Source organism: Gekko japonicus, unplaced genomic scaffold, assembly GCF_001447785.1.
Source record: "Gekko japonicus isolate JY-2015 unplaced genomic scaffold, Gekko_japonicus_V1.1 scaffold5802, whole genome shotgun sequence".
NCBI lineage: Eukaryota > Metazoa > Chordata > Lepidosauria > Squamata > Gekkonidae > Gekko > Gekko japonicus.
In genome coordinates, this window is record NW_015163256.1 from 1 (window position 1) to 12,188 (window position 12,188).

At 49.5% G+C, this 12,188-nt stretch overlaps 1 protein-coding gene across 1 annotated transcript in view; it reads left to right on the plus strand.

Moving 5' to 3' along the window:
* Positions 1-290: 290 nt before the first annotated feature.
* CD2AP (CD2-associated protein) overlaps positions 291-12,188 on the plus strand; it is a gene marked incomplete at both ends in the record, with an annotated part of 41,876 nt that continues 29,978 nt past the window's right edge. Inside the window, 4 exons of the mRNA XM_015407204.1 lie at positions 291-391; positions 6,958-7,081; positions 9,973-10,160; positions 11,134-11,242. Coding sequence (XP_015262690.1) covers positions 291-391; positions 6,958-7,081; positions 9,973-10,160; positions 11,134-11,242 — 522 coding nt within the window. The remainder of the gene's footprint in view (positions 392-6,957; positions 7,082-9,972; positions 10,161-11,133; positions 11,243-12,188) is intronic.

Below are 12,188 nucleotides of genomic sequence, written 5' to 3' on the forward strand. Positions count from 1 at the left end.
CAATCTCTTCTTCTTCTTCTCTTCAAGGTCTCATTAATGTCAGATCTGAACTTCATAACAATTGAGTTCGACACCCCTGATGTAGACTCTTATCGGGTTCTTTATCTGTTCTTCTGTCGATTGGATCTTGATCCGAAGAGCAGTCAGAACGGAGGGAGGACCAAGATTTAACTGCAGAAATCTGCCCTAGCAGGATTTCATGGGAAAATCTCATATAAAGTAGTGTGTACCCCGTATTCTGCTGATTTGTTTTGGTCCCTTTGCGCTGACACGTTTCTCGCTGTCAACAGGATCGAAAAAGCGGCAGTGCAAAGTCATGTTTGAGTACACGCCTCAGAACGAGGACGAGTTGGAGCTGAAACTGGGAGATGTTATAGACATTAACGAAGAGGTAAGCTGTTTTGCACGCGTGCGTAGTGTCTACAATGAAAATCTTTATCATGACAAAAAAAAAGTACAATTTTTTTCCCTATGAGGAAAGGTTAAAGCGCTTGGGGTTCTTTAGCTTGGAGAAACGACGACTGAGGGGTGACATGATCGAGGTTTATAAGATTATGCATGGGAAAGAGCAGGTAGAGAAAGAGGTACTTTTCTCCCTTTCTCACAATACAAGAACTCGTGGGCACTCCATGAAACTGCAGAGCGGTCGGGTTAGAACGGATAAAAGGAAGTACTTCTTCACCCAAAGAGTGATTAACACATGGAATTCACTGCCACAGGAAGTGGTGGCAGCTACAAGCATGGACGGCTTCAAAAGGGAATTAGATAAGCATATGGAGCAGAGGTCCATCAGTGGCTATTAGCCACAAGGTATAGCTAGGGGCTCTGGGGCAAGTGATGCTCTGTCATCTTGGTGCTTGGGGGGGGGGGGTCAACAGTGGGAGGGCTTCTAATGTCCTGGCCCCACTGCTGGACCTCCTGATGGCACTGGTATTTCTGGCCACTGTGTGACACAGAGTGTTGGACTGGATGGGCCTTTGGCCTGATCCAACATTGGCGTCTCTTATGTTCTTATGTTCTTAACTTAATGAGCAGTGCACCTGCACTGTAGGAGTTGAGATGCAGCCAAGTAACATCCTGTGTTGAATATGGGATTGATGACTGACCAGACCAAGAAAACTGAACTGAGCATGTCTAAATTAATAATAATAATAATAATAATAATAATACTTCGTTTTATCCTCACGACCACCCTGTGAGGTGGGCTAGCCTGAGAGACAGTGCCTGGCCCAAGGCCACCCAGTGACCCTCCATGGCAAAGTGGGGATTCGAACCCGGGTCTTTCAGGTCCTCGTGCAGCAGTCTTAACCAGTACATCACCCCGGCCCTGAAGCTCATTTGCACTATTTGGGTTTCGTTGTGCTTCCTTCGGGCATGCCTGGATCTCCATCTGCCTCAGCTTCCCTTCACCAGGCTTCTAAGTCCTACCCTGTCCCTGTCCTTTACCTGGCAGAAGCTCTCTCTGGAGGCCTTTTTGTGAGGCTCGCTTCCCTGGCACCTTGAATGCTGCCCTGGCAGTCCGTGCCTTCAGTGCCAGAGCCAGTCTGGTGTGGGTGGTTAAGAGCAGCGGACGCTAATCTGGAGACCCGGGTTCGATTCCCCACTCCTCCTCCACATGGAACCAGCTGGGTGACCTTGGGCCCCTCACAGTTCTCTCAGAGCTGTTCTCTGAGAGTGTTCTCTCACAGGGTGTCTGTTGTGGGGAGAGGAAGGGAAGGCGATTGTAAGCCACTCTTGAGACTCCCAAGTGAAGGGCGGGGTACAAATCCTCCTCCTCCTGGGAATGTCATTTTCCAAGGTGCCCTAGTATAGGGGCCTCTGCGGACGGACATGTTCCAGGACGTTCCAGAAGGTTCTTCCCCTGGCCCCCTGGGTCTCTGCTAATAGGAGCAGGGAGGCTTCCCTGCTTCCATCACCCACAAGACCAGGAAGTGGGAAGGGTGGCTTGGATGACGATGATGCAGGCCACAGAACCTCTCAGGGCCGCAGCACTTGCCGTGGACTGGAGGCGGGCACTTTGAGCCGCCAAAGTTTGCAGACCAAACCTGCTAATTACAGAACTGCGGTGGCGCCATTAATTTTTGTTTTGCATGTCCAAAGGACGCAATAAATTCTTGTCGCTCTGACAGCATTCCATGTCTGTGCTCGTGTTTGTGTGCGGCTTTCCCTGTCAACATGATAAATTGTCTAAGGTGGCCGAACTCCCCCTTTGTGGCCACTGTTTTTCATTGATACGGACGTTTGAAAGATTAGCTGGATGGAATATCCTGAAAGAGGATATCCGCTGCTGAAGAGGTCCATTCTAATAAAGAGGCCGAGCTGGGCAGCGTAGTTTGAACGCGAGCAGTCGTGCGGATGACGCGAAACAATGAGGAAGCTGTATTAAAAGGCGAGGGAAACGACCGAGAGGTCTTAGCTGAGCGGTTTATTCAGGCTTTTAGAATTTGTAGCCTCTTTCATCAAACGGGTGGAATTGACTGAGAAGGCAATGGGGGGATGTATTTCTGTCCGCATACATAGCTGGAGGGGTAAGATGCTAACCAAGAAAAAAACAGAACAACTAAAAAGCACGCGCTGTATTGTCAAGTGTACCCAATAGTTATGCAGCCCGGATGCTATGAACGTATGACGCTGCCTTGTACTGGATCACACCCAGGGCTATTTTTGGGCAGGAACGCACAGGAACGGAGTTCCGGCTGGCTCCCAAGTTGGCCACACCCAGCAGGAACTCATTAGCATAACAGGCCACACCCAACAGCAGAAACTCATTCGGATTGGCTACATTAGGGGTGTGTGGCCTAACATGCAAAGGAGTTCCTGCTACAAAAAGAGCCCTGGACAACCAACAAGGTAAGCAGAATAAGAAGCAAAAGGTGGGTGTGGCTGGATGAGCACACTTCTGGTGACATGGGAATGCGGCCTAATATGCTAATGAGTGGTGCAGTCAGGGGTGTGGCCTAATATGCTAATGGGTTTCTGCTGCTGGGTGTGGCCTATTATGCTAATGAGTTCCTGCTGGGCTTTTTCTGCAAAAAAAGCCCTGATCACACCCTTGGTCTACCAAGGTCAGTACTCTCTACTCAGACAGGCAACAGCTCTCCAGGGTCTCGGGCAGAGGTCTTTCACATTACCTACCGCCTGATCCTTTTCACTGGAGATGCCAGGGATTGAATGTGGGCAGACACTCCCCCACTGGGCCACGGCCTGGCCCCTCCCCTCCCCTCCTCTCTTTGCCCTGAGAAATGGTTGTATTGGTTAACAGATCTATCTTATAAAGTTCTGTCGTATATTTGGGCTGTGATATTCAATCGGAATTGAGCTGCGGTGGCTCAAGTGGCTAAGACGCTGAACTGCAGGCTGTGGAAGGTCAATAGTTCAGCAGTTCGAGACCCAGGTGCCGCATGACGGAGTGAGCTCCCGTCTCTAGTTCCAGCTCCTGCCAACCGAGCAGTTCGAAAGCAAGAAATTGCAAGTAGATAAATAGGGACCACTTCGGTGGGAAGGTAACAGCGTTCCGTGCGCCTTGGTGTTTAGTCATGCCGGCCACATGACCACGGAAATGTCTTCGGACAGCGCTGGCTCTTCGGCTTTGAAACGGAGATGAGCACCGCAACCCTAGAGTCGGATTCCACTGGCTTTCGAGCAAGGGAACCTTTACCTTTTTATTCAATCGGAGGGTGGCCACCCTGTGGTCTGAAATAGGACCCTAAGGTCTGAAATATGGAGCAGAGGTCCATCAGTGGCTATTAGCCACAAGGTAGGAACTCTCGGTCTGGGGCAAGTGATGCTCTGTATTCTTGGTACTTGCGGGGGGTGATGGCAACAGTGGGAGGGCTTCTAGTGTCCTTATCCGCTGGTGGACCTCCTGATGGCCCCTGGTATTTTTGGCCTCTGTGTGACACAGAGTGTTGGACTGGATGGTCCATTGGCCTGATTCAGCGTCGGCCTCTCTCTCATGTTCGTAGGATCCACATGGCTGGAACGCTCATCAGCCTGCTCTTGCATCTTCCCATATTTCATGTCAAATTTTTTAAGGAACGCCTGTCTTGTTTGACTGACTGAAACAATGAAATGCCAGCGCTGGCAGGTCAGGGCAGAACACGGTAGAAATGGAAGGAATGACTTGGTAGCTGTTAGGGTTGATGTTCCCAGGGCAAGTGCAGGGGCAACGCTGGGACTGGGGGCTCCCAGCAGGAGTCGGTCCCGTGATCGAGCTTCTGTTGTGTGATCCGCTGCTGTTGACATTTATGTCTTGAGATTTATGTATTTATTGGTTTAATTTGTACCCCGCCCTCCCCGCAAGCAGGCTCAGGGCGGCTCGCATCAATCAATACACAAGTTAATACATAAATACAATTAAAATCTACATAAAATCATCTAAAACAAGTCAAGTTGTAGGTTACAAAGTGCTGGTAACGATCACTTAATTATTTATGATGACGTACTTTAAAAAAATATGCCCAGAGATCTAACAATCCTTCTGCTCATGATCTTTCTGAAATAAGGGCGGCGTAGGCTAGATGTCGAAACCAAGGGCCAGGACTCCAAGGATAAGTTTCTTTTCCTAAGGCCGGCTGTTGGGTTTTTTCCTAAGGCCGGCTGTTGTTTTTTTTCTTTTTGAGAGAAAGAAATCCAGCAAGATGAGGAGGTGTAACAGCTGGCTAAAATTTAGGGCTAAACCCATATCTGAGTATCCCCTGCTGTCATTCTGCCCAGCACAATGCAGTCAGCGTAAATTAATGGACCGAGGCTGTAGTGTGTTGCAGATCCAGTGGGAGGTGATGTGAAAGACCCTTCTCTGCCTGACACCCTGGAGAGCCACTGCCAGTCTGAATAGACCAGACTGGCCTTGACGGACCAGCAGTCTAATTCGGTATAAGAACATAAGAGAACACAAGAGAAGCCATGTTGGATCAGGCCAGTGGCCCATCCAGTCCAACACTGTGTCGCGCAGTGGCCCAAACCCCAAGTACCATCAGGAGATATAAGGCAGCTCTATGACTTCATGTGTTCTCTGCAAACTCCACCTAGCATGGCACTCGGGTATGTTTTCTCCTCAGGTGGATGCGTCACTATCATGCATAAGCCTGTCCAGCACAGAGGGCTTCAGGTTATCCAGGAAGCAGCTGCTAGGCTTTTGACTAGTGCTTCGTGATCTGCATACATACAGCCAATACTGAGGCAACTGCACTGGCTACCAGTTGGTTTCTAGATCAAATTCTAGGTGTTCTTCTTAACCTTTAAAGCCCTAAGTCAGGGGTGTTAAACATACGGCCCATCCAGGGCTCTTATCCATTCCATGAGCAACTGGTCATTACAGAGCCTATGCATTATGTCCCTGTATCCTGTCCCAGTGCTAATGAGCAGGGGTCATTTCCTGCAGGAGCGCACAGGAGCGGAGCTCTGGCAGTAAAGAGCCCAGGGGGCGGGCACATGCAACAAGCCCCACCCCCTGCTCCCAGCAGCCCTCAGTCAGAGCAAGAAGCAGCCAGACCCCTGCTAATGAGTAATGGGCAGTGGAAGTGGGAGGGTGGGCACCAGGGAGATGCGTTGAGGAAATACTGTAAGAATGTTAATGTCTAAAGTATGTTTTTATTTTGAGTAAAAAAAAAAATGCCTGTATCCTTTATAAAGTTTATATCTCCCATACCTGGCATTACATTTTATGGCACATGTGGCCCAGCCTGACAAAGTGTCAGAGCCGGCCCTCGTAATATGCAGAGCTCGACCCCCTCTGCTAAATGGTCTGAGGACGTCTGTTCACTTCCGCAGGGCTTGCAAGGTGGAAGGGCTCTTCCAACACGTTTTGAATAAGTCGTCACATGTTGCTTGTGATTTTTGTATTGTTTCCACACTGGCTCGTTTTACTCTTGTTGCTGGATGGAGACATGTGCAACAGGAGATTTATATGGCTGGCTTTATTTATTTATTTACCCTGCCCTCCCCCAGCCAAAGCCAGCTCAGGGCAGCTTATAAAAACAGATAAATTATATTAAAAGCATAAGTTACAATTAAAAATAATCCTAAAGCCATGATAAAGTGCTAGTGATCATTGTTATCCATAAACGGTATATGTTATCACTGCTTTTTATTATTATTAATTGCTTTTAAGAATGTTCATTGAACTCTTGTTTTACTTTAATGTAAGCCATCTCGAGCCTTGCTTGTTGAGGGAGTTGTTGTTCAGTCGCACAGTTGAGTCCGACTTTTCGCGAGCCCATGGACAAGATCCCACCAGGCCCTCCTGTCTTCCGCCGTCCTCTGAAGTTTGCTCAGCTTCATGTTCGTTGCATCTATGACACTGTCTAACCACCTCATCCTTTGCCGTCCCCGTCTTCTTTGACCTTCAATCTTTGCCAGCATCAGGGTCTTCTCCAGTGAGGGCTCCCTTCTCATTTGGTTTAGGATTGACTGATTTGATCTCCTTGCAGTCCAAGGGACTCTCAAGAGTCTTCTCCAGCACCATAGTTCAAAAGAATCTATTATTCGGCACTCAGCCTTCCTTATGGTCCAACTCTCGCAGCCATACAAGACCAAGCGTGATCCCCTGGAGAAGGAAATGGCAACCCACTCCAGTATTTTTGCCAAGAAAACCCCATGGACAGTATCAAAAGGCTAAAAGATATGACACCGGAAGATGAGCCCCTCAGGTCGGAAGGTGTCCAATATGCTCCTGGGGAAGAGCAGAGGGCAAGTAATTTTGTTGTTGTTGAGGGAGTGGTGGGGTTTAAATTTGATAAAATAAAATAAATAAAGGGGACGCTCCTCATTGGGCAGAAATAGGGAGGGGCTTTTCTCAATTCCCACTTGAGCGTTGTGCAGTCGTGTTTAGCATTCCTCTGAATCTTTTCCTTGCAGCGTACCATGTTTCTAGATGGAGATGGCTTATTGCCAAAGCTGTGAGAGCTTTGCTCCAAATTGCGGTGTTGGTAATGCGAGATCCTCCTCTCTCCGTAGGTGGAAGAAGGCTGGTGGAGCGGAACGCTGAACGGAAAAGTAGGCCTGTTTCCTTCCAACTTTGTGAAAGAGCTCGAAGTATCAGACGAGGGCGACTCCCAAGAAGCCTGCTCGGATGATGCTGGTATTGTGTGCTGTGGTCATAAGCTATCACCCGTGGGTAGAATAGTGAAAGGGAGTTGCGTTTGAATATTAGCAAGCAGTCAACCAGTATAACAGTGCGTAGCCTTAAGCACACGTGTGGGCTGGTTAAGGGTTCACTGGTTGAGAGCCAAGCAGGTATGTAAATATCTGAAGGATTCTGAACTAATTTGTCATTCTTGATCGCCAGAAGCAAACTTCCTGATCTCACTCGCTTGCCATGACTTGCCGGATGCTGCCAGAAAGTTATATACATACGTGCTGTCAAGTTGGGGAGGGGCTGTGGCCGGGCCCACAGCCAAGATTTTTGGGGCTCGAGGATGCGCTGAAAGAACAGCCAACCGAGAGAGACTCCTTTGACCACGAGATGACAGTGGACAGCCAAGAGCAGGAAGTGAGAATGCACAAGGTAAGGAAGGTGGCAAGGTGGGGGAGGGGCTGTGGCTAGGGTTGCCAAGTGTTACCTTCCTCTGCAGCGGGGGACTCCCGGGCCGATCACGGAGCGCGCCACTTCCTGGTGACGTGCACGTTGGGGCGGAGTTCCCCCCGGGGCCCGATCCGACAGCGGAGGGGAATGGGCCTCTGTGGCTCAGTGGTAGAGCATCTGCTTGGCATGCAGAACTTCCCAGGTTCAATCCCTCCAATCTCCAGTTGAAAGGACCAGGCCGTGGGTGATGCAAAAGATCTCTCTTTACCTGAGACCCTGGAGGGCCGCTGCCAGTCTGAGTAGACAGGACTGACCTTGACGGATGCAGTATAAGGAAGCTTCATGTGCATTCACGATTGATTTCTGGTGACCCCGGCAAGGGGCTTTCAAGGCAAGTGGGAAGCAGAGGTGGTTCGCCATTGCTTTCCTCTGCAGAGTCTTCCTAGGTGGTCTCCCCTCCAAGTACCCAGCTCGCTTAGCTTCGAAGATCTGATGAGATCAAGCTGTACCATGCCGCCTTCCCTCCCTTGCTTGAAAGTCAGAGAAATGTGGGGTTTTTCTGTATTTTTAAAAAATTTCATATGTGTGTAAGTGCATGGAAGTGTGTGTGCACCTGGAAATCATGGCGACTAAAGCCTGTTACCACCTCTGGTATTTCAGGGAGGTCTCCCATCCACGCACTTGCCAGAGTCGACCCTGCTTAGCTTCCACGATCTGACAAGATCGGGCTTGCTTGGGCTGTCCAGGTCAGGGCCCCACTTCCTCACTTGAACCTAGCTGGGTAACCTCAGGCAAGTCACAGAATCTCTCATCCTAAAAATAAGCATAGCTTGCCACCTAGTGTTGCCAAAAAAGATCTACAGCTTCGGCCGCCAAAAATCCCTTCTGGAATCTCCTGGTTATTCCACACACAGTGGCCATTTCATGTGATTTTCAAGGCAAGAGACAGTCAGAGGCGGTTTGCCATTACTGCCTCACGACCCTGGTATTCCTCGGAGGTCTCCCATCTAAATAGTAGCCGGGGCCAACCCTGCTTAGCTTCCGAGATCTGACGAGATTGGCCTTGCCTGGGCCATCCAGGTCATGGCGTGAAATTTTATTTTTGACGAACGAGTCTAAAATAATAGGGGACTCTTTCCATTGTTAAGCAAGGCAACGTTCTAAGGAGGAGAACAAAGAGGAGTGCTTTTACATTACCGGCCCTTTGCAAAAAAGGGGCCCGTGTGCAGTGTTGTGGCTTTGGAATTCCATCAGAAGAAAACGAAGGGCCGCGCCAATTGGAGGCAAAGAGTCGAAAACAACAGTGCACGAGGAAGAACATTCTATTCCAATACGTTGATCCCTATGCATTTCACGTTGAGCTTCCTCAGGGGAATCTGTGGGGTATAGAAGCAGCCCTGACCTGGATAATCCAGCTAGCCTGATCTCGTCAGATCTCGGAAGCTAAGCAGGGTCGGCCCTGGCTAGTACTTGGATGGGAGACCTGCAAGGAATACCAGGGCCAGGACGCAGAGGCAGGCCATGGCAAAACCACCACCTCTGAGCGTCTCTTTCCTTGAAACACCCTACAGGGTCCACCATAAGTCTGCTGTGACTGGAATGCTTTCGGAGCTGGTTTAGCGGGAGCATTGCTGCTTTCCTATTCCACAGATCCCCCCCCCCCCCGGGCGGGCCACAGATCCCCCCCCCCCCGAGGAGGTGCAATGCGAAACACACAGGGTTTATCAACATATCGGAATGACATTTTCATCCCACCGCACCCCGTTTTTTCCCTTTGTCCCTTTGAAATCCTTTTGTTCCACTGGGGCTCAGAATTTGGTGAGAAGCGGGGATGGGGGTCGTGTCACGTTTGCACCTGGAGAGTGGGAACCGTATCCTGTCCGAGGTGTGGCGGAAGACCGGCAGCAAATTGTTAATGAGCCTATCCAGGCAGGAGCTTATCTAACTGGAAAGCAAACAACTGATACCGTTCCTGCTCAAACTCCTGATAAGCTGTCGATCGCGCACTCGCTCTCAAAAACTTCCTCGTAGGCGAGAATGTGCCATGGTTTTTCCCCGGGGACATGCTTTGGGCTCGTGTGCTCCCTTGCTCCCTTCCTTCCCATGCGACAGTTCCCCATGTTCCTCGGTTTGCATAGCGGCGCCATGACGTTCAGGCTGTGGTTGTGGCCAGCAGCAGCCCACCTCCCAACCAGAATAATAAATCACGATTTTAAGTGGTTTTTCTTCTGTGGTTTGCAATATCCGTTCACTTGCCCAGTTTGGACATCACAGCGAACTCTGGTTACCACGAAGGAGGAAGCGTGGGAGGCGCATGTGAAAGGAAGAGGGGGACGTGAGCCCAAAGTGGACTGTGACGTCAGAGCTCAGCTGTAGTTAGTGAGGTCTAAGAACAGCCTTCCACAGAGGTATTCATTCTGTTCCCCCCCCCCTTAACAACTTTCCAGAGGCTGTTTTTACTGGCCCCATCTCGCCTGTCACTTCGCCAGGAAATGGGAACGAGCCTGGAAACGCACAGATAGCGCAGCCAAAGAAAATCCGAGGAGTTGGATTCGGAGACATTTTCAAAGAAGGCTCGGTGAAGCTGAAGACCAGATTGCCCAGTAATGATTCGGAAGAGAAGAAGCCAGATAAGGTACTGCGGCTGCCGCGTCTAAAATGGAATCCGTTGCTGTGTTCGTGGCCCTGCTGTATTCGCCAAAGCCCTAGGGACTCCAGAATATAAGATTCAGAATTCCAGTATCTCACTTGCACTTTCCTGTTTGTTCTCGTGTGGTCTTCTGTCACTGAGTGATTCCGCTCCTCTCTTTGGATAAGCCTGATATGTGGCAGTGCACTCTAATAGCAGCTTGTGACCAAAAACAGCGCTCGACGTTATTCCGCATTCATGCGCTGAGCTTGGAGGGATGCGTTCTTAAAGTAACGGTTGCAAATATCTGCACAGAAGGCCAAGTAGCCAGCTGCAGAACACAACCACGGATCACGTAAACCCACGTGTTCATCTTTCAACGAGTTTTTATTTTTGCGATAGTCTCATTGGTGGTGGCTCCCGGGGAGACCTTGCAGTTGGCAGCAGGCGTTTCACCTTGTTCTGTTTCAGAGGGCGGCTCTGTTGGTCTGCAGCAGAACGGCTCGATTGGCATTTGGGAGCGTCTTAGAGACCGAGAAGATTTTCGGGGCACGAAACTTTCAAGAGTCAAAATTTGAGCGTTTTAACCCTTTGGTACCTGACAAAAGGAGCTTTGACCCTAAACTGCTCAGACCCACAAAAATCTTGTCGGTCTCGAAGATGCGACTGGGCTCGTTTCTAGCTCCCCTTGTTCTCTCAGGCCTGGACAGTTTACCAGAGAACTGGGTGAAGGGTTCTTTTTCTTTTCCCATTGTGCAGAATGAAAGCACAGCTGAGTCTCTCTGAAACCAGGATACTTTGTAGTGCTTTGAAAGTCTGGAAAGCTGGCTGTATATATGTATGTTTTTAAAAAGAATAGTAGAAGTGAGCTGGCCAGGCAGGCTAAAGCGGGAGCGACTCAAAATGCAAGAAAGAAGCAGCTCCCAAATTCTTAGCGGACGATTCTCATCTTCCACTTTTATCTCCCAAATCCACACAGCCATTGCCTAGCCATCCACCTGGACCAAAGGCCACCCAGTTTCCTAGTGCAACAAAATCAGAAACTGCGACAGAGGCAGCAAAAGCGGAAGCGGAAACCAAACAAAAAGGTATATATATATATATTTTCCTTTTAACTTTGTCAGCTTCTGTATAAAAACCGTTCCGGTAAAAGATCTTCCACAATTTGTCTTGGAATGCTTAGCAAGCTTGTTAGCATTCTGCATCGTCCTTTTTCTCTCCGGTGCCTTCACAGATGCTTCCCGTGGGGGTTGGTTTCTTTCTGCTCGGGCAATCAGGAAAGAAGCTCCCCCTTCACCAATCCTGGGACGCTTCTTCAATGGCCCACCTTTCCTTCATTCAGTACCACTCTCTTTTTTCTTTCTGGGTATTTGTGTGCGTGCATCTGTGTGTATGTGCTTGCATGTCACGGTATGCCATGGCAACTTCTGGCGACCCCTACTGAGGGCTTGAGCGTTTTTCAGAGAGGTGGCTTGATACTGCCTGCCTCTGCCTCCCAGCCCTGGTATTCCTTAGAGGTTCCATCAAAATACTTGCCAGGGTCGGCCCTGCTTAGCTTCCGAGATCTGACAAGATCGGGCTCGCCTGGGCTATCCAGGTCAGGTCCTTAGTTCTGTACCTCTTGATCTGTCCTTCCCTCCGGTTTGCGCTTGTAACCCTACCAATAATAACTGTATTTAGCACGTATACAGCATTTTCAGTATCCATCATCTTAGTAATTCCAAGAGCTCCTATAGCAGGGGCGGCCAAACTTGCTTAACGTAAGAGCCACATAGAATAAACGTCAGATGTCTGGGAGACACAAGAAATGAACACACACGTTTCAAATGAAAGAACATGCAAATTTGCATATTAAATTAAAGAGACAAATGCCTTCTCCGAGCCAAGCCAGTCTGCCGGAGTGGTGGGGCTTGGAGAACTCATTCAACTTTAGATGGGGAGGGCGGGGAGAACGATAGAAAGAAAGGTGGAAAGAAAACAACTTTAAATGCATCCTCCAAGCCCCCCCCCCCACCCGAAAGCTTGGCTTGGAGA